Source organism: Littorina saxatilis, linkage group LG5 (genome assembly GCF_037325665.1).
Source record: "Littorina saxatilis isolate snail1 linkage group LG5, US_GU_Lsax_2.0, whole genome shotgun sequence".
In the NCBI taxonomy this organism is placed as follows: domain Eukaryota; kingdom Metazoa; phylum Mollusca; class Gastropoda; order Littorinimorpha; family Littorinidae; genus Littorina; species Littorina saxatilis.
The window spans coordinates 28320329-28345328 of NC_090249.1; the positions used below are offsets into that span (position 1 = coordinate 28320329).

The following is a 25000-nucleotide window of genomic DNA, read 5'->3' on the forward strand; positions in this document are numbered from 1 at the left end:
GATCAACCGACAGCTGGAGGCTGCAGGCAAGGGAAAGAAGACAGTGCTCTACTGTGGTCCTTCCAACAAATCTGTGGATCTTGTCGCACGTATGTCAACCGTCATTTGCCAGCCAGTGTGCTAGTGTGTGTCTTTGTTAATTAAAGGCACAATATGTCTCGTGTAAACGCTAATCCTCACCATCTCCAACCTGGCCAGGTTCCCAAGATTCGTCAAAATGGCCAGAAACTGTCAGATCCATAGTATGCCTTTCATTGTGTGCTTGCTTGAAATCGTCTGTCAACCTTTTTACTTTTATCATTAAAAAAAAAACCACTCAATTTATTAAAATACATAAAATGCATAATTTTGTGCATTTTAATAAATTGAGTTGTTTTGTTTTAGTTTTGTTTGTTTAGGTGTTTGTCTTTTCTTTCCTTTATATCCAGCTTGTCTTTATTGTTTTATGGGTGTGTTGTGCTCTTGGTGTAGCCAATTAATGGTGTCAACTGTTGTAGCAACAACATGTGTTGGTGTTTTTCCTATTAGGAGAACTGAAGTCAAAACTCGGTTCCATGTGCCCAAAGATCGTGAGAGTATATGGGTCCGCTGTCGAGAGCAAGGACTATCCTATACCCAAGGTGGATTCCAGGTTCACACGGAACCAGTGCGATCCTAGCCTTCGTGTAAGCTGACTGTTCCTGTTTTCATGAATTTGTTGTTAGCTAGTTCACGACAATTTCAATTTGTGTTTAATGCTGTACAAAAGTATATGAAGGAATGTTACTGTTGAAAAGATTTAAGAAAAAAATTGCTCCGTTGAGATATATACTTTTAAGAATACACATGTATAACCAACATATATACGTTTGTAGCTTTCAGATTCAGATTTACTTCGTGTCAGATAAAATGTACTTGCCGACGATTCAGAAAAAAATAAGCTATTATAAACTAAAATTGTTTATAAAGGCATCTTCAGAGTTCTCAAAGATAAACTTCTAGTACCCAAATCGATTTGTGAACATATTCACAAGGGTAACAGTGAAGATTAAGATTTCGATTAACTGTGTGAGTTGTCAGGCCCAGTGCTAATGGCTTAAAGTTAAACGAGTATCCGTTTAATGGTTACATTACGATATTCATAAGCAGGGGCGGATCAGTTCATTTTATGGGGGGCGGGGGGTCCAAAAGTATGTTGTGAAGATATGGGTGCGAATCGCCGAGCCGACGGCGCGAAGCGCCTAGCTTGCTAGGGGGGTCCGGGGGCATGCCCCCCCGGAAAATTTTGAAAAAAAGGATGCAAAATGGTGCAATCTGGTGCATTCTGAGGATGATCATTACCAGTTTAAGGCAGCAGATTTTGTCACTGATTAATACCCCCAAAATTGAAACTCAACCCAATAAAACACACAAAAATATTTTTATTTTTTGGCTGGGGGGGTTTCCGGAAACCCCAGAACCCCCCCCCCCCCCTCGTCCGCCCCTGCATAAGGGAAGCCGTTGCTTTAAGTTGTTTGACCATTCTGTTCTTTCCTTCCCTTTAGGATTTCGCTCTTCATCGTCTGATCAGACAAGATGGCAAACCTTTCGCCAAAGAACTCATGGAGTTCAAGGCTCTTTTCGACAAATGCCATGCTGCACCAGACATGTACAGCGTGACGAACAAGCAGCTCAAGACGTACCGCACGCTCGTGTTCAACGCCAGTGCTGAGGAGCTCAAGCACCATGAAGTGGTTCTGACAACTTGTTCAGTGGCAGGATCCCAAAGGCTTGTTCAAGGCACCACAGCTGACTCGGACTGCAGCATATTTCAAGTTTAGTACACGCTTTGACTGCATTTTATGTACCTTATTTATGTCCCTCAAGCCTTGACCCTCTTACAGTGCCCCACTAAACAAAGAAAGTCTCTCGGGATTCCTGTGCAATGTGAGCTTAAAATAAAACACTTGTCATATCCATATCAGTGCTGGTTTATTAGCCTTCGTTTGGAATGATTTTAACTCCCTTTTTACTGACATGATGATGATGATGATGATGATGATGATGATGATGATGATGATGATGATGATGATGATGATGATGATGATGATGATGATTGGGCTGTTGTATCCGTGCAATCCTAAGGACGAACATTTATCTTAGCGCTGGGCACCACACAGTGGTCACTGCTCTTGCCCTCACGTGGAGACTTTTTCATTTACTAGTACAGAACACTGACAGCCACACATGCACCGCCTCATGTATTCTGCTTTAGGGTAGGGAACTCGTTTGGGTTTTAATTTCAAATAACCGTATACAGAACTATTCAACTAATTTTGAAGGAGAGGGAGGAAGCCAGTATATCAGGAGAGATCCCCATATGATGCGCCCGAAGTCAGCTGGCCTTTGTGACATCGTTTACATCCACCTTTGACAAAAATAAACGTTCTCAGTAGTTGCTTTTGTTGTTTTTGTTCACAAATACAACTTTGGATTTTCACTATTTTGCGGCATGTTTGCAATACAATGAAGACATAAATTAAAGAATTTCTTACGTTTTCCCATAGCGGTATAGAAAACTAAACTGTGAACATCCGTATCCTTATTTGGACGTGTCAACGCAATGTATTTCCTAATACAACACAGGTAACACCGCAATGCTTACTACATGATACTTTTATCTGCAACGGACAGCAGGGGGAAAAACAATTTTTGTACATTTTTGCTTTTAGGTGATCATCGACGAGTGTGCAATGAGCCCTGAGCCTCACAGCATGGTTCCCATCATTGCCACCAAGGCCAAGCAGGTCGTCCTTATTGGGGACCATAAGCAGCTGAGACCCATCATCAAGTGTCAGCCTGCTGCCGAGCTTGGCCTTGACCAGTCGCTCTTCGAAAGACTTTTCAACAAATTCTCTGACTACACGGTCTTCCTCGGGACTCAGTACAGGATGGTAAGCCTTTCATTGTGTTCCTAACAATAGTGAATCAAAGTTAACCAGTGCAAATGGGCTTGACCTGTTTATCCTGATGACATTTTAACTAGAATTCTTTAGTTTTGCATCGAAATCTGATCAGGTAAAATGCCGAACCTGCAACAGCATACACAGCAATTTTGTCGATAGCTTACGCTGCAAATCCTATCTGATTATCCTGTACCTGTTTTAATCGCCAGCACCCAGAAATTTGCGCCTTCCCATCTGAGGAGTTCTACGGAGGCGAGCTGAAGACTGGTAATTCTTTGCTGTGGGGTGGCGACCTGCTTCCCTTTTGGCCTCGCCACCCGCTTGATCCGAACATCCCGGTTCCACACCTTCTGATCAACGTACGAGGAGAGGAGAAGCTCCTTTCCGTCAGTACTGAGCAAGGCAACGAGCGTTCCAAATCCAACAGCTTGGAGGCTGACAAAGTGGTCAGTACATGTAGAATAATCTTTACTTTTACAGTCTTTTAGCGCATGCTTTTGAATGCGATTCATATTACTTAAATGGGGTGGGGGTTTTTTTCTTCTCATTTTTAAACTGCACATATAAGTTACTGTACGGCTCGGAGAAACTGACTGTGCTCGTGTGGACTCATGAAAACTTACCACAATGTAACTCTCTGAGCATGCACGTTTTTTAAGAATAATACAGCTCAAGGTGGAGGTTTCAAACAAAAATGAAAAGTTGAACATCTATTTATTATTTAGTATTTGTCTGTTGTGTATCTCGAAATGAGCAAAAACAATGTCTTGGCCTAATGTAAGGGTCAATAAAAAATTCTAGATGCAAACCCCATGAAGAGTGGACATGTTTAGAGCAAAAAAAATGGTTTAATAATAATTGCTTTTTTCACCTAATCTTACAGATCGAGATTCTGACCTTCCTAAAGGCCCAGTTCAATGTTGACCTTCAGAAAATCAAGTTACTCACTCAGTACAACGCCCAGCGCCATCTTCTGGAAGAAAAGGCGAAGCAGGCCATACAGCACAACAGGACGGTTTTCGGAGATCAGAATGTTGACATCAATGTCAGCACTGTCGTCTCCAGTCAAGGCAAGTTGTCAATAGTAATAGGTAACACAACGCTCAGTACCATCTTCAGGGGGAGGGGGGTGTGGAGCAGAGAAGGCCATCCATCGGTACAAGATCATTTTCTGGGATCAGAATGTTTACATAAATCTCATCTTCAGTGAAGGTAAGGTTTTAGCAGCAGAGGCTAATATGCATACAGGTTAGGAAATTCTGCCTTTACACATCCTTACACTCCTCGGCATTAGAACGAATGCCTTGAGAGGATGTCACGAGGTTACAAGAGAACAACAGAATCGTTTCACTTTCTGTGAAGAAGACGAAGTTTCATCATATTGAGCATGGTTGACGAACACAAACACTGGTTGGAGTTGTATTTGAAACGACCAGAGATAGTTACAAAAAAACTAAACTAACCCGCCATTTCGGTTTGTCAGGTGGAGAGTGGGACTATGTGATCCTCACAACTGTGAGTTCGATGCCCAGCTACCTGATTGAGCTCAACCCAACCCTCGGCTGGTGTCGTCAGAGCCTGGGTTTCATCACTGATAGAAACCAGGTCAACGTTGCTCTCACCAGGGCCAGGCGAGGACTCTTCATTGTGGGTGAGTGTGGGGATTGAATTGGTGTCTCCGTCTGTCTTGACTGCGTGTCTGTCGGAGTGTCTGTCTGTCCAACGGAAAAGGGCCATCTTATCTGTCGTCAGAGTAGTTTTTCACTGCCGTTGTTGACCTAGCTCAGAACACAGTCGGAAAGATCAATGATGAAACATATGTATTATGTCCACAACCGTGTGTATTATGACAATTCGCATAGATCAGTCGCTTTCTAAGCACGACTTTCCTTGATTATCTTCGAGGTTACCAGAGCAATTGCTTGCACAAGTAATGTGGAGCTGTTGCGTTGCGACGACGTATGGACAATCCTGGTAGACCACACAATTTGACAGACTGTATAAATTGTATCTTGAATATCTTTAATTTGGCCACAATTTTAGTGATTGCACCGTACATGTTTAACGAGGTATGGAACAACCTGATAGACGCCACATTTTGTTAGGCCGATTGTTCTTCAACATAATTGAGTTTACCGAAGTATTTGTGCAGGTAATGTTGAGCTGCTGCAATGTGACGCGGTATGGAAAAACCTGGTGGAGAGATATCAGCAACTGGGATGTGTCTACCATGACCCAGGCTGTTTCCCGCCTCCCCCGGCATGCGGACAGAACCGTTATCATCTACGATCCACGAAAAAAATCGTGTGAAATTCAAACAAACAAACAAAGTGATATTTAGTTTATCCAGGCTATTATGGCATCATGATCAGTTCGCATACGCAGCAAAATAGTCTAGTCGTGGAGTTTTAACAAATATTTCTGTTGGCGGACAGAGGAACATTTAAGATGAAGGGTTCATCGTTTCACTGGGATTCAGCATCAGAGACCTACTGTGTATGGTAAAGGATTGCAAGTAAAGAACATTTTAGTGTTGAAAAAAACAGAAGTCACGTCCACAGCCGAAATCGGCTTCTGAGAAGGATCCACCTGCGCAACCTGTAACTTCAAATACAGATATTCATAGCATATCTTAAATCTTGTCTTTTGACTCGTCTGTTGAAACCGCTTCTTAAAGTGGAATATGCGTAAAAAAAACCTATGAGATATTGCTTGGGCTCGGGGATATGCCATGGTGACTTAAGCTACGCTGGACGAACATAATAAATGTGGCCTTGATATGGGCAAAAAAAAACGTTCTGTGACGAACCACCTCTATGTTGTTTGCTCCAAACGCGGGGCTATTTTTGGCAGAAACTATACTTTGTAGTTTTTGTATACCAAACCTCAGAACGGTTTGGACAAAAGATAGTTTTGTTACAGTGTCCAACATATTATGTAACAGAGGAAGTGACTTAAAATTAGTTTAATTTCTTGGTTGACGGACAGATGTGTGGATTTGTTTTTATCCTTTCTTTGATTTCAGCTAATGTTAGAATGTGGTTGAACCTTTCAAGACTTTATTCAAATTAATTTAGAAGTGTTGTTTTTTTAACTTGTATGTGAATAAGCTCCAACTTACAATGAACGATATTCGTATTTGATGTGATATTTAAAGGTGCACAAAAATCATTTGATTAATTGTCTGTTTCTTTTGTGATATACATACTGTATGCTGATATGTTTATCTTATTTGGTTACTGATGTGTACAAGAAGAAGTCTGTTGCGTGATGTGATTCTGTCTGTACTGATACGAAATCGTCGTTTTTCAGGCGAGATAATAAATTGTTCTTCTGACTTAGGTCTTATGTTATGGTCACGTTACTTTGGTCTTATCTGCCAATAAAAAACCCAGTCCAGTCCTTGAGAGTGTCCATTGTCATCGGTACATATCCTGATTATTCTCTGTGTGTGTGTGTGTGTGTGTGTGTGTGTGGTCTTATCTGCCCACATGCGTCCCAGTGAAATCCTTCGGGTGTCCTTTGTTGATGCACATCCTGACGACTCTGGTCGTGTGTGTGTGTGTCTGTGAATGGGATTTTTGTGTGTGCTTGCATTTGCGTGTATTTGTGTAACAAACAGACCAAAAATGATCAGCATTCGAAATAGCGAAAGGGGGTTAACCCAGGCATGGGAATTGTTCGCCGTATTTTTTTTATGTTCCGCCGAAAAAGCAAAAGTGTCCGCCGAAAAAATAAAAGGGGGAGGCAAAAATGGTTCTAAAAACCTAATTTAATGGCAAACTTGGAGGTCATTTGACACCAAATTGCACCATTTGGGTTCTTTGGAGAAAAAAAATTCCGGGGATGGCATGCCCCCGAACACCCCTAGCAGGGCTATGCGCTTTGCGCTGTCCACTTTACTATTACTTACAAATGTTCAACCTTTTTTACTTTTTTCAATTCCCATGCCTGTAACCGTTTGTATTATGTGTGTGTGTTCGGTTGGAGGGAGGGGGGGGGTTAATATAATGCGAGTGTGCGTGACGGAGAAACAGACTAGGACAGAAAAAGCACCTATGGACTGATGAAGCAACACCCATAAGCCTCTCAAGAGTAATTGTGCATTCCAAGAAAAGAAACAATTATCTTTGAACATTTCGATTTATTCAAGACTGAACAGCATCGGAATCGTTTATTTGTTACAGGAACCTCTTTTAAACACATTACAAATCAGAAATGTATAAAGACATTACTTGAACAATTATTAGTAGCAGCTTAATAATTAAAAATTAGTCTTTATATGATGACTAGACTACGTTATACCAAATAAATCTGAATAAAAAAAATAGCTTAAAGTTTACAAAACGAACAAAAGAGAATCCCTCTCTTTAAGCTGACCAAGATTGAGAAATCATATAAATCCTAGAAATATGTGTTTCAATAAAGTGAATCTCTGGATATTTTTCAACGGTAAAAATTGTTATGAAATTTGTTTTCTAAATTATTTGTCAGTAAATACCCATTTCACAGTTCTATACTCTTTGAGATGAAGTATAATGTGTTATTTTAACAACACCACGCCTTCAAATATGGCATCTTTGCATAAAAAAAAGGTACAACTTGATTAAACGCTCTGAGTAATTAATGTGAAACTAAACTATGTACACTGGCCACAAATTGTTAACATTCGTATTTTGGCATGTGGTTCTGAATAAAACAAAAAATAACCACAATAGGACAAACAAACAAACTCAAACACGAAGAGACCAATAAATAAACGCCAACATGCACGCAAACAAACCTTTGCGTGGGGGTTTTTGAAATAACAATTGATATGGTTGATACAATACAAACCGTTCTCCCCGCCTTCGTCACAAACAGTTAAATGATACGTGCTTTTCGCAGCTTCAATTAAAAAAAAACCTGCTGTTTAACTGCTCTTCGCAACATAAACTGCATATGTATACATTTTTTTATCACATTCACAATGAGACCAACATCTATTTTCTCCTTAAAAGGAAAAGAATCCACTTACCGTGAATTGTGCCACAATAGAAAAATAGCACTTGCTTCATATAACAAATATAAAATTCCTTTTTAATGGACAAAGAATCAGTCTTCATCATTTAAAACACGTATTGTGTAAACGATCATACACACCCCCACAGATCTGTCCAGTCTTTAACATGAGGTAAGAGCATGATTCCACTTGGACACATACCAGAAATCTAAAAACTGAAGGAAGTCAGATCAATGAGCTACAATGATGATAAGCAGCAGTGGAAACATAGTAAATCAAGTGTATGGTTAAACTACTCGTATCACAGTCGTTTTGAATAGACACACCCACACCACTGTACATGTTTACAAGCAAACACACAAACACCAAAACATACAATCAAACACACACGTACACACACGCACACACACACACACAAACACCGAAACATACAATCAAACACACACACACACACACACACGCACACACACACACCAAAACATACTTGTAATCAAACACACACAGATACACACACACATACACATACACGCACATACTTGCACGCACGAACACACCCATGGTTGAAGGGCTACCCAACCCATTTCTCTCATTGGTATACAAAGTACAAAAGCACATATTCGTTAGAGACGCCACATGTAAATTAAGCCATTATCTTACGCAGAGATTCTTGTAAAACCTTTTTTTTTTTTAATCAAAATGACTTACATCGTTGATTTGTCTCCAGTATAGTCTAGTACCAATTTATACACACACGTTATCAATCGATCATATCATCGTTTATTTCTCAATGGCGAACACTCGTATCTAGCATTTCTTTCCTTTATAATAACGAGCCAACTCTGCAAGCACAATTACACTCAACAACGCTTACAAACAGATGACTTTTATTTTCCCCACAGTTTTTGTTTCCTTCCTCTATATGTTTCCGTCATTATATTCGTGCCTCTTGAGCACAGTTGACCCCAAAAAACAGGCTGCAAAAATACCGTCCTGAAAATACACATGTTTGCGTCCATTGTTCAGGCTTCCTGCATTTACACAACTGCATGGACCATGACTGATTTGACTGTCAAATCTCGGACACAGAATTGTGTCAATGCAATTAGAGACCGCAATTAGTTTGGTCAAATAAAAGAGTTTCAGGGTGGGATTTTCACTAAGCCAACGGCAAGTAATATCCCCTTACAACGTGCTTGTGGTCTGTGTACATGATGGCCTTTTCCATGTAGTTGACAACTTAGTTGGCCCGATATGTCAGATGAACAGACATACATTCCAAGATTTTCATCACGCTGTAAGACTTTTAATGTTTATTTGAGGCCTGTGTTCCGGATGACCTTTTCCACACGCTTTACCTGTAAAGACTCAATGGGCAGGACTTCACTGCACCTTTAAGTGTCCACCCTCCAGGTACTTTCTGTCCCACTTCAGAACAGCGTCTCTCAAAATGATGTGTCGGTCAATTTTCACACCGATTTCTCTCATAATTTACTTCTTATCTCCATTCAGGATGGCACCTCCAAGCAGCGTGGTGATCTGGTCGATCTGCTGATCCCTCAACGTCCTCTCTCGCCTCTGGGCCACCGTCAGTTCCTCCTCCTCCTCTTCCTCTAGATGGTGACCTCCTGTCGGGATACTGATGGCTCTGAAGCCAGCTGCAGACTGCGCTTGTGAGGCTGAGCCATCCGAGGCTGAAGTCAGCATGTTTCTCCCGTTGCCAGCTTCTCCTCCTGAGTCGTTCGTGATGACGCTGAGGTCCTGGTCTGGAGCTCCTGCTGCCGAAGCTTCTTGTGGGTCTTGGGTGGAGGGAAGATTGACTTGGATGATTGGGGTGGCCGCTCGGGTGGAGTCTGCGGAAAAATCCATCCCGTCCTGCGGTGTGTTGCTTCTGGGTGGAGATCTGGGCGGGATGGGGGTTGAGCTTGTGCTGTTGACAAGGTATGGACCTCCCCCTCCGTTCACTCCTTCCCCTCCATTTCCTCTTCCACTGACAGAGGAGGCAGGTGAGACCTTGGGGTTGCGGATGGGCTGAGAAATCTGGATGAACTCCGTTTCCCCGGGGATGGGCCCTGCGTTGATGCTGCTGATGCCTCCTCCCAGGTGCTGGCGGTGGAGAGGAAGAGGCTTGCTGAAGCCCAGCGGACTGCGTCTCTGTAGAAAGTAGAGAGAAGTTGGTCAAATGCTTTAGTCACGACTGTCGAACACTGCAGTCAAGAAGATGAAGAAGAATGCTTAATTGCATTTTTTGTATAGGTAGAAGGGAATGGTAACAGAAACACAAAATTATGGAAAACTAAAGGGCCATGGAGAGAGATGAAAAAGGAGAAAAGGGGAAAAAGCTTGCCTGTGTGCACGTGCCTCTCAGTATCTGGTTGGCTGTGTGTATACCACTACTGTTTTTGTATTATAAAGCATGTGATGCCAAAAGTCAAGGGTAATTGGGGAGGACTCAGAAGAAAGCTGAACCCATGAATACATGAATCAATGTTTGAAGTACCTGAACACAGTCCGCCCTGATATCACCCTTCGTGGTGGACTGGGCGTTAAGCAAACAAACAAACAAACAAACCTGAACGCAATGTAATCGGCTGAATTTAGACTTCAGCAATACCCATATCTTACTCATGCTTTAAAAGTACATGAACACAAACACAGTGTAATCGGCTCAATTTCGACTTCAGCCATACCCATATCTTACTCACCCCCTTGCCGCTGCCCTGGCCCCGCCCTGGCTGGATTCGCGAGGCTGACATAGGGGTGACCGAGCTCAAGTGAAGGTCTCGAGCACCGATCCTGGGCATGGAACTGCTGGGTCTGGGCACTGGCAGGGGTCTGCTGGCTTTCCCCGACCCCACCCTGTCCCCGGTCACGTGACTGTCCCCACGTGACCTTGCCGAGGAGGTCCAAGATGCGCTGACTGAACGCTGCTGGGTGTTGGAATTCTCTTTGTGCCTGGAGGTGGAGTAGAAGTGGTTGTTGTCTCGACTGTTTTTTGAATCGGTAGTGTTGGTAGTGTCCTCGTCCCCTTCTTCTGTTCCTTCTGCTGCGTTTCCATTGCGGTTTTTGGAACCGGTGGTTCTCTGCTTGGCCCGCGAGGAGCTGGGCATGCCAGGGATGGGAGTGACATCACTCCTGTCCAACCTCGTCTGAATGACGTCATCCACAGACATGTTGTTCAGGCGCTGCTCGTCCTCAGGCGAGTTGTGGTCGAAGCTAATAGCCTTGACCTTGCCCCCTGTGTTGTCCAGGCGATTGTGGGGCACAGCGGGGGTGGAGGTGCCCAGAGGCCGCTGCTTGATGCGGTAGCCGTCGTTCTTGCCGTGGTTGTAGGAAGCGAGTTTGGGGCGAGGGTTGGGCGTTCTGGTGATGGTGTTGAACAGCACCGGGTGTGTCTCGCACAGATTCTGTGGGTGGCAGAAGGAAAGGTGACGGTAAGTCTTTCATGCGATAGAGGCAGGAGTTTGGTGTTTTGCGTGATTATATTAATTAACAGCCAGAAGAAAATAATCAATCGATCAATCATTGAATCAATCTATCAACCAATCAGTCATCCAATTAGTCAATCAGTTAATAAATCAGTCCGTCAATCAATCCAGCAATCTTTCATACTGGTGCAAACAATTTTAAGAATATTTAATTTGGAAACCTGAGTTGTTCTACATGTATACATCCAACAAAAATAACCAGTGAAGAATTAAAATACCAGGGTCGGACTGTGCTTGGCACAGAAAAAAAGTGAAAACTTAATTATATGCCTACTTCGCTATTGTTGTCTCTGGGAGTGACCCTTGCTTTGATGACCCTGACCTGTGGCCTTGACACCTGGTCATCCCAGCTAAGGGGGAAATCCACTGGAGTCTTGGTTTTTTTCACTTCCTCTTCCGCTGCTGTGCCTTCCAAGGCGTTGTCAAAGGTTTCAAACCTGAAGAAGAAGTTCCCCGTCAGAGCACTTGGTAAATTCCACGTATGTAAAACCACATAGATCTCCTTGTAAACTATGTATATATAAAATACATACTGTATATATACACATACTGGATATTTGGTAATAAAGTGAGCTTCCTGGAGGTTTTTTTCTTCTGAAACACTGTTACGTTTTACATTACGTAAGTTTAGCCAAGGGTGTGTGTGGTTAATTATGCAGGTTGTTGATTTTTTTTAAATGTTAACTATCTGGTATAATTCTTCTTTTGCTATTGTTTCAAATAAGAAATGTGCAAAACATTTCTGAAAGTCTTTATTTCACAAATAAGATACAGTCTTTTTGTGTGTGGTGTATGTACGATATGTACAATTTCAAATGATGATGACGGTAGTGAAATGTACTCACAAGATATCTCCAAACATATCCTCCCCGTTCTCCAAAGCAGGAGAGGGCTTCTCTTTGGCTGACCCCTGTGGCCTCCCTTGTGTTTCCTCTCTCTCCTCGCCCTCCTCGCTCTGTTCGCTTTCCGCTGGTGTCTGCTCACCCTTGACCCACTTTTTGACCTTGAGATCATGGGAAAGAACTTCGCCATTGACGCCGATGCGGATTTTGTCCCCTTTCTGCAGCTGCTGAGCGACCCGACTTCCCACCGATCCCTCAATGTTGTAGTAATCCTCTGCACTCTGGAAATCTAGAAACAATTGAGACTTTATAAACAGTAATTATCACAATTTCTAGCTAAAGGTTGATGAAAGAAGTGGTTACAAAATTATCCATTAACATTCGTTATTTGACGATGATTTTAAAAGAACACTGGACATTCTTAATAAACAACAAGAAAATGAACTGAGTTGTTTCTTAAGTCAGAGGTACGCAGGTCCGGTCGATATATTTTTAGCAAAGTGTATCTCTAAGGAGTTGGTCTTTGTGGATGTACGTGCCCAAGAGTTTGACTGCGTGTGTGTGTGTGTGTGTGTGTGTGTGTGTGTGTGTGTGTGTGTGTGTGTGTGTGTGCGCGCGCGCTTGCACATGTGTCTGTGTGTATGTCTGCCTGTGTATGTGTAAGTGTGCGCGTGTATGTGAGTGTGTTGGTCTGTGTGCTCATCTGTCTGCCTGCGTGTGCGTTTTGGTCACGGTGCGTAACTGTTTATGCATCTTTAAAGTACATACTTGCAAACGCATCGACAACGCCCCCTGTCTCCTCTCCGGGAACGCCCCCAAAAGTCAGCCAGGCATCGAGTGATGGAGGGATGTCATCCGGGCGCTTCTGACCTCGCATGAAGTGACCTTGGTTCAGGTTTGAGCTCTCCGGGCGCCAGTGAGCGTGGATCTGATTGGTCAGTTCGTTGTGGGATCGCCGAGTCTCCAACATGTCTTCGTTGACTGCTGGCTCCATGAACGAGTCTGTGGCTGGTTTGATGTTTTTCAAGCGACCTGTTGGGAAAAAAGTATACCTCTGTTCAAAGTTGCCACAGAATTGAGAACTGAGACATTTTACATCCAGACTGATATCTCCCCAATTGCAATATCTCAACAAACACACAAAGTGAAAAAGACGAGTAAACTTTCCAAGTTATATGTACGTTGAAAACTTTGCTGTGAAAAAAGGGGGTGACGGTGGAAAAAAGAAAAGCCAAAGAAGGGGCAAAAGAGAGGAAGAAAAGTTTAATGTGAACAAAGTCAATCAGCATAATTATGACATATAGAAGACCTCCATTGATTTCTAGCTTTATTTGAGATGATCCTTTTGTTGTCATTTAACTGAACAATTATAAAGTAAAACTCTATTGCAGTAAGTTTACTAGTAAACATACCTGTAGTTTTGGGTCTTTGAGAAGAAGTAGAAGACGCCGATTTCTGTCGACTGGGTTCTGGGCTTTGTGACATGGACGTGTATGGTCTCCCTTGAACGTGGACTGAAGGAAACGAAATCAGAAGAAAATTAATTAAAAATGGCACTAAGCCAAGCAACCAGTGCTAGAGCAATTACTGTATTTGTTTCGAGAACTTCCAAGCCCTAAATTAGTGGTAGTGGCAACAGTTAGTAGCAGTGAAAGTACAGTCAGTGAGCCAGTGTACATGTGTGTGGTTGGCCGACTGATTGACCGACTGACTGGTTGAGTAAGTGACTACTAACTGACAGACTGACGTACTTGCATTGCAGACTGACTGACTGATGGACTGAAAGATGAACCCATAAACTTAGAAAAAACAGTCAAAGACATAAATAGGCAGACGGTCAGATACAGTCACAGGCAGATAGCGTGAAACAACAACAACAACAACAACAAAAACAACAACGACGACGCACAAACAAATGGAGAGAGCTTCAAGAACCAGAAACGCGTAACTCACAGATGAGTCCAGATCTTATTTAAAACAATTAATAATACTAAACAGCGGCATCATTATCGAGTGTCATCGACGTTGCTAACATACTTACTTTTGGCTCGGGTGTGCGTGTCGTTGTCGTTGACTTGACCCAGACCTTTCCTTGGAGTACGTCGTGGCGGTGCTGACGTCACAGCTCTGCACGTGACAGATTCACAACATCATCAGTATCACAGTTCTGTATGAGATCGTTTTACAACGTAATGCACGAGACAGTTTTGCATGGTCGCCAGTTTCACAGTTCTACGCGTTACAGATGTACAACGTCATCAGTTTCAGTCACTGTTCTGCAAGTGACACATTTATGTCATCCGTTTCACAATTCTGTAAGGGACATCTTTACGTTATCAGTTTCACAACGTCATCATCAGTTTGACAGTTTTGCCATTGACAAATTTACAACGTCATCAGTTTAGACTAGGACAGATTTCAGAAAATCTAACACCCTCGGGCATTTGTGGGTAATTAATGGCAACAGATTGTTTCTTATAGATTTGGGTGTGCTGAATCCATTTCTGCCTGTTGCCAAAGTCAAAAATGCCTATATTCGTTACTATTCAACGGTTTCCAAGATGGCCGCCATGATATCAAGAGACTACTAATTCTCAAACAAATGCTTATATCTTTGGTGTTTTTAGAGATACAGTGTTAATTTTTGGCTAGTTGGTAGATGACCGATAGGCAATGGTTGCCTTGTCAGAGTATTTGACCTTGACCTTAAGTCAAGGTCACATGAGACTTGACAATATTGACTTGTACTGTTTTGTCATGTGTGCATTTTAAGTTGTCTTTTGGCAGTAAACTACTGCGAACTAATCACTAAAAATAAGTGATATTACCCAGTAGGTATTCAGCATTAAAATGAATATACATTGATCATCATTCTGACAAGGTCAAGGTCATTTTGACTCCATATTTTAGATGTGTTTAAACTTGGACGCCATCAAGATTTGCAGTGGCTCATCTGTTGTACACACTGGACATCTGATTCAACAATTACATTTCAGCAGGGGTTCAGATCAATGGTGCACAATCAACTAGGTCAAAGGTCAAGGTCAAAGGTCACTATTTGGACCATTTATTCTCAAAAACGGGGCCTAAAATAGAGATAGGCCATTTGTGAGTAATTATGGTGTGCTCTTCCCATTTCTGCTGTATGACAAAGTGTATATTTGCTAGTTTGTCCTGTATCATTAAATATTCAAAATGGCCGCCACAAGCCTGAAAACTCACCCACACACAAAAACTGACAATTCTTTAAACATAACCACTCTATTTATTATCAACTTTTGTTTCAACATACGTTTGTATCAATAACGTTGCATAATCAGTACAAATTTCAACAACATTTAAGATGTTATGGTATTTCTGTGGCAATTATAACACAATATACACAAATCTCAAATGGGCTAAAGCTGAATATCAGAATCTGCTGGTAGTGAGGCTCGGTGGTCTCCATACGTCCCTCAACTTCCTCAAAGCCATCGGGCGTCACATGGAGTGCTCTGGTCTTCTGGATCTGTGGGTCGAGAGCAATGTCCTTGGCCCGAAAACAGCTGAACAGGTGCTGGCAGGCAAGTCCTATGTCAGAGGGATGCGAACTCATAAGTTGACCTGGCAAGCCTTGTGGAGAATACTCCTACCACAGTTGCTGCAGTACGTCCACGGCAGTGATGATGAGCTCGCACAAGAGATTGAAGACGAGATGGTTCGTGATGACACAGCAGCACTTGTACATCTTCTTGCCAACAAACGCTTCACAGACCTTGTGGACTCGTTTGCTGCTTCGCGGGCCAATCCAAACTTCCAGTTCTGGTGGGAGTACCTGAAGATGGTAGAAATTCTCCTCCAGTTCACACGCGCCAGTAGAGATGGCGACTGGAATCTGCATCTTCAAGCTTTCACGGCAATGCTCCCCTACTTCATGAGATATGATCATACCAACTATGCTCGATGGGGCACAGTCTACGTCAGTGAAATGAATCAGCTCCCCGAAGAAGTGAAGAAGGAATTTGAAGCTGGGCACTTTGTTGTGAAAAGGAGCCAGAGCAAGTTCAACCAGGTGGACCCAGATCAAAGTCAAGAATGGCTGAACGGGATTGGAAAGTCATGTGGAGGGATTGTGGGCATCACAAAGACACCGTCTGCTCTGAACCGTTGGGCCCTCTCGTTCAATCTCCGATCTCACATTGCAGGAGAAACAAGAGCAGTCTTTGGAGCAGAGGTTGACGAGAAGAGCATTCACAACGAATGCAACAAGGCCAGAAAAAGACAAGACAAAACTGATGAAGAAAAGTTGTTTGACAACCTTAAACGCTTCAAGGTTTTTTCTCTGGATGTGCCTGAAGATCTGCAGAACATTGCATTGAAGAATCTTACAACCAAGAACATCGAAGAAAACCTGTTGACATCACGTGAAAAAGGACAGGTGAAAACATTTGTTCGGGAGAGACTTGTGCCCTGTGAAGAGAGGAAAGTGAAATTCCGCGATGCTCTGCCGAAGAACAAGCCTCTGACATTTGCCAGTCTGTACGAGGTGAAGCAGAAGGATGCAAAGAGTGGGAAACAAAAGACGGTCAAAGCTGACAGAAAGATTCTTCAGCGGTTGATCACGGCCTATGAAGCAGGGCGCAGTGTTGATCTTTCTGTGATCATGAAGCATGAGCTGATGCCAGTACCCCCTTCACTTGCTGAAACTGATGGCAGTTTAAGGTCAGGATCAAAAGCAAGCTTGCTTAAAATCCTCACAAGTGGTGTAAACTGTCCTCCAGGCATTGAAGCACATGAGCTTGGAGACAAGGCAACACTTGTCGTTGATGGGCAAGCACATGTTTGTGCACTTGGAAAGCCACAAGGTGCAGCTACATTTGGTGATCTTGCTGACACATTCGTCAAGTCTCTCCTTGCCCAAGGACATGCCTTTAAACGCACCGACATCGTCTTTGATCGGTATGATCAGCTGTCAATCAAAGGTGGAACAAGAAAGAAGCGGAGCAAAGGAGCTCAGCCCATCAGGAAACTGATAGAGTCTAAGGACACACCCCTGCCAGCCAAATGGGACAACTTCATGTCTCACCCTGAGAACAAAGCTGATCTGGCCAAATTTCTGTCTCGGCAACTCATCCTGCAGGCACCAGATGACAAAACTGTTGTGGTTTCCGGTGGTTTCAGTGATCCAACTCAAGTTGAGTCATCCAAGCCAGACGTGGACACGACTCCGCTAGAGGCCAGTCACGAAGAGGGTGATACACGTGTTGTTCTGCATTGTGTGAACAGCGATGCAACCAGCCTGGTTGTTTCTTCACAAGACACAGATGTAGCTGTATTGATTCTTGCACATTTTGACAAAATGAAGTGCAAGAAAGTGTGGATGAAAACTGGCACAGCAAAGCGTAGACAGTACATCCCAGTTCACAATATTGCCAAGAGACCTGACATGGAGAAGGCAAAGCTCCAGAACTTGATAGGATTCCACGCCATCACTGGCTCGGATTCCACATCTTTCCTGTCTGGCCAAGGCAAGGTATCTGGGTGGAAAGTGTTTCAGCAACATCACCAGCTGCTGGCAAATTTGGGGAAAGGGCAGCTGACAGACGACACGTCAAAAGAAGCAGAGCAGTTCGTTTGCAAGCTGTACATCTCAAACTGTGAGACTGCAGATGGTGCCAGAACCATCATGTTCCGGAAAGCCACCGCCCCAGAAAATCTGCCCCCATCCAGTGATGCTCTGAGCTTCCACATCAAGAGAGCTCATTATCAGGCCTCAGTCTGGCAACAAGCTCATGAGAAGAAGCCGAACCTGCCGCCGATTGAAAGCATGGGCTGGCAACTGAAGGATGGCGTCTTCCTCCCCGTCCTGAAAACCCTTCCGTCTGTTCCAGACGCGTGCCTAGACATCATCTTCTGCACCTGCCAGAAGCAGTGCAGCAGTGGAAGGTGCAGATGCAGAAAGGCGAAGCTACCATGCACAGCAGCGTGCAAATGCCGGGAAATGCACGAGGTGGTGAACTGACCGTGACCCTTTGGACGTGTGTGATGTTCATTGACCTTACTATATGAAATGTGAACATTTGACATTGTTTGCTGAATGCCTGTACATAGCTGATATGTTTACCTGTTGCTGAGCTTGTTCTCAACATGTTTCGGAAGTTTTTTTTCTCGTGACAGAGTATTATGGAACATTAACGTTTGTCATGCTTCAGATTTGTGTATATTGTGTTATAATTGCCACAGAAATACCATAACATCTTAAATGTTGTTAAAATTTGTACTGATTATGCAACGTTATTGATACAAACGTATGTTGAAACAAAAGTTGATAATAAATAGAGTGGTTATGTTTAAAGAATTGTCAGTTTTTGTGTGTGGGTGAGTTTTCAGGCTTGTGGCGGCCATTTTGAATATTTAATGATACAGGACAAACTAGCAAATATACACTTTGTCATACAGCAGAAATGGGAAGAGCACACCATAATTACTCACAAATGGCCTATCTCTATTTTAGGCCCCGTTTTTGAGAATAAATGGTCCAAATAGTGACCTTTGACTTTGACCTTGACCTTGACCTTTGACCTAGTTGATTGTGCACCATTGATCTGAACCCCTGCTGAAATGTAATTGTTGAATCAGATGTCCAGTGTGTACAACAGATGAGCCACTGCAAATCTTGATGGCGTCCAAGTTTAAACACATCTAAAATATGGAGTCAAAATGACCTTGACCTTGTCAGAATGATGATCAATGTATATTCATTTTAATGCTGAATAGCTACAGGGTAATATCACTTATTTTTAGTGATTAGTTCGCAGTAGTTTACTGCCAAAAGACAACTTAAAATGCACACATGACAAAACAGTACAAGTCAATATTGTCAAGTCTCATGTGACCTTGACTTAAGGTCAAGGTCAAATACTCTGACAAGGCAACCATTGCCTATCGGTCATCTACCAACTAGCCAAAAGTTAACACTGTATCTCTAAAAACACCAAAGATATAAGCATTTGTTTGAGAATTAGTAGTCTCTTGATATCATGGCGGCCATCTTGGAAACCGTTGAATAGTAACGAATATAGGCATTTTTGACTTTGGCAACAGGCAGAAATGAATTCAGCACACCCAAATCCATAAGAATCAACCTGTTGCCATTAATTACCCACAAATGCCTACCTCTTTTTATTTAGGCCTCTTTTCGAGAATTTATCCTAGTCTAGTTGAACAGTTCCGCATGTGGCCGATTAACGTCATGAGTTTTGAATGTCATCATGTACACATATCGTAATACCATCAAGCCACTCTGGCCAGTTAGAGAGAAGCAGAAGTTATACAAAACCTCCTGTCTGCAACGTACGACCGAAAGGAACATGACTTATCTCCCACAACTCAGTGGAACAGCTTAACAGTATTACAATTGCCCTTCGCAAGTCTGATTTATATCTTTATGCAATGGATCTGCTGTAAAATGCACGTAGTTGTGAGAAGAAAATTTGCTTTCATAACGCGGTTGAAGACAGAAGAAAAGCTGGCTACGTAGGTGATAGTTCCTACCAGAACTGTTGGATAGGAGCGTTTCCCAAACAATAATCTTTGCAGACACTTATCAGCAAAATGCTCATCGACCACCTATGTTCTGACTGATAGTAGTGCGAGGTAACCGTTGAGTGTAGAGCTAGAAAATACATATTTCCTTGCCAAAGAAAGAAACACAACACTTGGCGGTTGCTCCAAATATCCTGGACGTATCTGAGTACAAAACCAGGATTTTGATAAGTAGTGTCATGCCTTTTAAAAAAAAAAGTGGCCTGGGAGAGCTAGTTTAGTTGGTAGTTGCACTGTACTTTGGATCCTCCTGTCACAGTTTATTCGAACATTATGCGATGACTAAGAAGCAGTATCATATATGTCCCATCCCCATGTAACCACCGTGGCACGTAAAATAGCCTCGGTCATTCTGGTTACCATCGAGTACACACTGTTCTCATGGTAATTTTGGACGAGTCCATCTCTCAAAAGAGGGGGAAAATATGTGCTTCAATCTTATAATCAGCAACTTTACGAATACATGTTCGAACCTAGTCCTCAGTAAATAACAGTCCTGTCACGTTTTACCGCACTATTCTTCATTACAGTTTTTCTTTGGATAAAAACCTGTTTTGCTGCGAAATAAATCGAGGATGAGGCGGGGGATGACAAAAGTTAGTTATTCAACGGAAAAAGTAGTTTTTCCGCAGCATTTAGGTTATTCCGCAGTAAAACCGAATATTGTCATCATCCGCTAGAGATACAACTGGGTAACGCGACTTGCTACTGCTAGGTATCCACTGGGAGGAAGCGACCCGAAGTCCACATCAATGGAATAATACAGTTATGAAAATGAAAGTGAAAATAAATGTGAAAGTGAAAACTCACCTTCCATCCTTGAAGAGCCTGTGAATGAGTTTCTGCTGCTCTACCAAGATGTCTGTGGTGGAGCGAGGCCGGTAGGTCCGTGTGCCTGACACGTCTATGTCCACCGTGCGACATGATAGCACCGGCTGGGGTGGGGTGTAGTTGTACCGGGTCTCCAACTCTCCCAGGGGCCGTTTCTGTCACACACACAATGATCAATACATTATAAACAGTACTAAATATGTTAATAATAGTAGATATGTTTTGATGTTATAATTTGTATATCTATCGTGCGGCAAAGAAATACTTCTGTGAGACAGTGAAATATACAAAGTTTTTAGTTTTATGTTTTTACTGATATTACCCGTTGGATATAGTTTGATAACACACACACACATTTACAAAACACACACACACATACACAAAACACACACACACACATATATACACAAAACACACAACACACACACACACACACACACACACACACACACACACACACACACACACACACACACACACACACACAAACACGGACATACAAAGGTACAACTGTACAGGACGCGGAAATATTTGCCAGAAAAGAAGCTCTGCAATTCCACCTATACAAACTGAAAAATAAGTTTATAAGACTTTCCCACCGCGAGTCGGCACCTCTTGCATTAATCAAATACCAATACACATGTATTAAGTTTACTATTCCCGTGCCTTCGTTGTAAAAAAAACACACACAAAAACACCACAACTTGTATTAATCCAATACTACGTATAATAATAAACAGTAGGTAGTTCGGGTAGACTTGAAAACATCAAAGAGCTTGTATACTTCAAAGACATCTCTCCGAGACCTCCACCTAATTCATCTCGACGGCTGGAGGGCTTGCATGGTCTGTGCATTCAACACGGGAGGGCATCTGGTGCGCCAATTAGTATATAACCATAGCCCCCCCCCCCCCCCCCTTCACCCCTAATGCAAACCGGCCAAGGCCATACCACTTTATTTTCTCTCTTTCTCTCTCTTTCTCTCTCTCTTCTCTCTCTCTCTCTCCCCCTCTATCCCTCTCTCTCCCTCCCTCTCCCTCTCTCTCTCTCTCTCTCTCTCTCTCTCTCTCTCTCTCTCTCTCTCTCTCTCTCTGAGACACACAGACAGTCGACAGACAAACAGACACAGACACATAAACCCACACACATTCTGGTCGAAGATAACTCTGTTCAATAACCTACATACAATGTGCAGGTTTTTTTTTTCCCCGAGCCGCTTACGTGCATGAGTATGTTCGTGCCTAAATGTGCGTTTGTGTGTGTGTGCACGTGTGTACAAATATATCTGCGTCCGTTTGTCGGTTTCTGTACCAGTTTAATGTTGTTCTCGGGTGCGCTATTGCGCTGAATATAAACCTATATCTTTCTCTCTTTACGCCTTATTGTCTCCATCAAGCTTCAACGACTTCTTTCGCCATAAAAGCAACCCTTGGCTAAATAACAACCCTCACACTTGTATCTCAAAAGCCAGCAAGTACTTACAAGCCGTTTGCTTCTTTATTCTGCAAGCAATTTCGTCGTCCGCGATTCCGCTCAAAAATGCATGAGCACGCGCGGTATTACCATGGGTTAAGAGAAACATTTCCCTAGTAGCATTGCGCACCTTTGTCTGGAACGCTGTGGAGTACTATTAATAATTCAGCTTATTATCCACCGGCTCTTAATTAAGTTGCGGAAAGCCGATTTTATAGTCCTGATACACGCGGGGAATAGATATCTGTGTGTGCGAAAGTTACGTACGTCTTTCTCCACGTCTTAGCAAAGAGAACGGGTGTGATTCGGGGAAGACGGTTTGCACATCATGGCATAATCTCAGCAAGAAGACACATTTTCAAAAACTGACCTGAGAATATTTTTATATAGACTAGCAGAGGGGCAGGGTAGGACTTCTTTTTTGTGTGAATTAAAATAAAATTAAAGCAACTTTTATATCGTGCTTAAGACAAAAAGTTTTTCAGGACGATTAGCATTATCTTCTGTTAAAATGACTTGTATCCAGCTTTAGCGTTTTGGGCCCTGTACACCCACATTTTCTAGATCAAGAGGAAATGTCGCCAAATTTATACCCGAACAGAGCCCCACTCTGAACGTTACATTTTAATATATTCGTTTGAAATCTCGTGCTTTTTAAAACTGTCACGATAATTATACAGGACAGAACCTGACTGAGGAATTCAGTGAAACAGAACTTGACATGTGTGAAAATTATACACCCGGCACACCTGACTGGCTAGAGAGGTGAATATGGCGCCTGACAAGGCGGGGTCGAAATTTACCTATTTTTGGTCTATCAATCAAAACTAACAAGGTAGAGCAAAAACGACTAGGAGCAGCAATTAACCCTTTTAACACAAGATAGTACCAATCGCCCTGAACAACTTCATAAGCGATGTATAGCAGTTGCCTTGATTTTTTTTTTATTACATAATTTAACAAATTACAAAAACGTCCACCGTTGGCCCGTCAGACAGGCTTTTCTAAGACTAGTATTTGAGTGTGTTTCTTGTATTTTGATTGTTTGTGGGCATGACCGGTAACAAGGAATGTTACTGTCAGAAACTGACCAAAGGAAATCGGCATTCAAGTGTCCTGTTGTTTTGAGTGACTGTTCACAAGAATGCATGAAAGCATTGATTAATTGATTGATTGAATAATTGATTGAATGATTGATTGAATGAATGATTGATTGATTGATTGATGGTGCACCGATTGATTGATTGATGGTTTGGTTGGTTGTTTGATTGATTGATTGATTGATTGACTGATTGATTGATTGATTGATCGATCGATTGGAGTCACGTGAACAGACCCATGCAAAATATTTTTTTTAAACAATTAGGTTTAAAAACCACGAATGACCAAGAAAAAAAGAAATTAACTCCTCCCACCTCCTCCCCCCCATATACACACACACATCTAAAAAAAAAAATGAACGAAAAAAATATCATACAAATGGAGTAGAAGTAAAGTGAGTTTCTAAATAGGAAGAAAGCAAGAAAGAAGGGAGACATAACTTCAACGTAACATTCATGACCCTGACAACAACCTCCTACAACAATAACACCAATAAAGCATACAGAGGTTAGACGACAAGTGAATAAAGATTCAAATCTGTTCTTTCAAAAAGCCTTTTGTGTCGTACCACCAACCCTAACCTGTCCATTTTCAAACCGAATTCCTGACACAAGACGCCGGTGTGGTCCACAGATTATGGTAATCATGCGCTGTAATCGAGAGTGATTCATTTTAATTGCTTATAAGCTCTTACAAACCACAGCGATCAAGTAATAAAAGCCAACGTCTACCTTAGTTCTTTTGTGTTCGGATACAAATGCAGTACTAATTTTTACGAGCCGTTCGTGGTGACTGTGACCTCGTGAGCAATTGCTTTCACTGTTAAGTTTTAAGTCTAGCGGTTTATTTACTTCAGAAGAGTCAGCTTTGCATGTTGGTGGACTGTAAGAGTTCCGAAGTGGGTTCTCACTGTTTAGTGGGACCGTTTGTTGCTTGTTTATATCCTTTTTAAATCCTTTGACCTTTGCATGACTATAAACGCGCGCGCGTGTGTGTGTGTGTGCGTGTGTGTGTGTGTTTACTGTCAATGTGTGTGTGTGTGTATGTGTGTGTGAGTGTGTGTGTGTGTGTGTGTGTGTGTGTGTGTGTGTGTGTGTGTGTGTGTGTGTGTGTGTGTGTGTGTGTGTGTGTGTGTGTGTGTGTGTGTGCGTGCGTGTGCGTGCGTGCGTCAGTGTGTGTTTGTTTTGCTGCTCTCTAAAACGTTAATCGTCCTGGTCGACGGATAAAGCACAAAAGTAATCAATGCTTACAAAATATTCCTGTGATACAAAAATGTAACAAACAGGTTCCAGCTAATGCAAATCATTAACGGCTTCCATTGAAAACACCAGTAAGGTGGGGCACGGCAACCTCAAATTATTCATACTCTACAAACAAAATCTGAATACAGACCGTGTTTATAAGGAAGTGTTGCTCCGGGGGGGGGGGGGGGGGGGGTCGTCAAGAGTGAATGTTTGAATGTTTTTTTGAAAATACGGCCAACGAAGAATGATGTTTGGCTTGCACATCATGATTGTATTCCCAGGAAACAGCCAGGTTTATAAATGTTTTGAATCTTCCAAGCAGACGGATGCTTGTATCCCGTGTAACAACCTTGTAGGCATCTCTGGTTATTCAAAAGATGGTTTCCACGGGAAGGGCTGAAGATATCTTGAGAGCACAAAAGGTTCAAGCAAGGAAACTTGAAGTCTTCGCAACCACCGACTTGAAACTGTCCTGCAGAGAGAGGTCGAAGCTGTACATCGTGTAGTCAGTACT

General features: G+C 42.5%; 2 protein-coding genes across 3 annotated transcripts in view; one reads left to right on the top strand and one right to left on the bottom strand.

Annotated features, from left to right (window-relative positions):
* The window catches only part of LOC138966766 (3'-5' exoribonuclease HELZ2-like), a 34514-nt gene extending 28188 nt beyond the window's left edge, over positions 1-6326 (top strand). For both annotated transcript variants that reach the window (XM_070339098.1, XM_070339097.1), the window contains 8 exons: positions 1-89; positions 529-665; positions 1524-1793; positions 2691-2912; positions 3134-3370; positions 3808-3994; positions 4408-4575; positions 5077-6326. In XM_070339098.1, coding sequence (XP_070195199.1) covers positions 1-89; positions 529-665; positions 1524-1793; positions 2691-2912; positions 3134-3370; positions 3808-3994; positions 4408-4575; positions 5077-5234 — 1468 coding nt within the window. In that variant the 3' untranslated portion in view covers positions 5235-6326. The remainder of the gene's footprint in view (positions 90-528; positions 666-1523; positions 1794-2690; positions 2913-3133; positions 3371-3807; positions 3995-4407; positions 4576-5076) is intronic.
* Positions 6327-7048: 722 nt separating this feature from the next.
* Positions 7049-25000, bottom strand: part of LOC138966767 (uncharacterized) — a 45618-nt gene continuing 27666 nt past the window's right edge. Inside the window, exons 3-10 of the mRNA XM_070339099.1 lie at positions 20648-20823; positions 14295-14380; positions 13666-13767; positions 13022-13285; positions 12257-12542; positions 11686-11848; positions 10629-11330; positions 7049-10077 (exon numbers count right to left, since the gene is read on the bottom strand). Of these exons, the coding sequence (XP_070195200.1) occupies positions 9415-10077; positions 10629-11330; positions 11686-11848; positions 12257-12542; positions 13022-13285; positions 13666-13767; positions 14295-14380; positions 20648-20823 (2442 nt within the window). The 3' untranslated portion in view covers positions 7049-9414. The remainder of the gene's footprint in view (positions 10078-10628; positions 11331-11685; positions 11849-12256; positions 12543-13021; positions 13286-13665; positions 13768-14294; positions 14381-20647; positions 20824-25000) is intronic.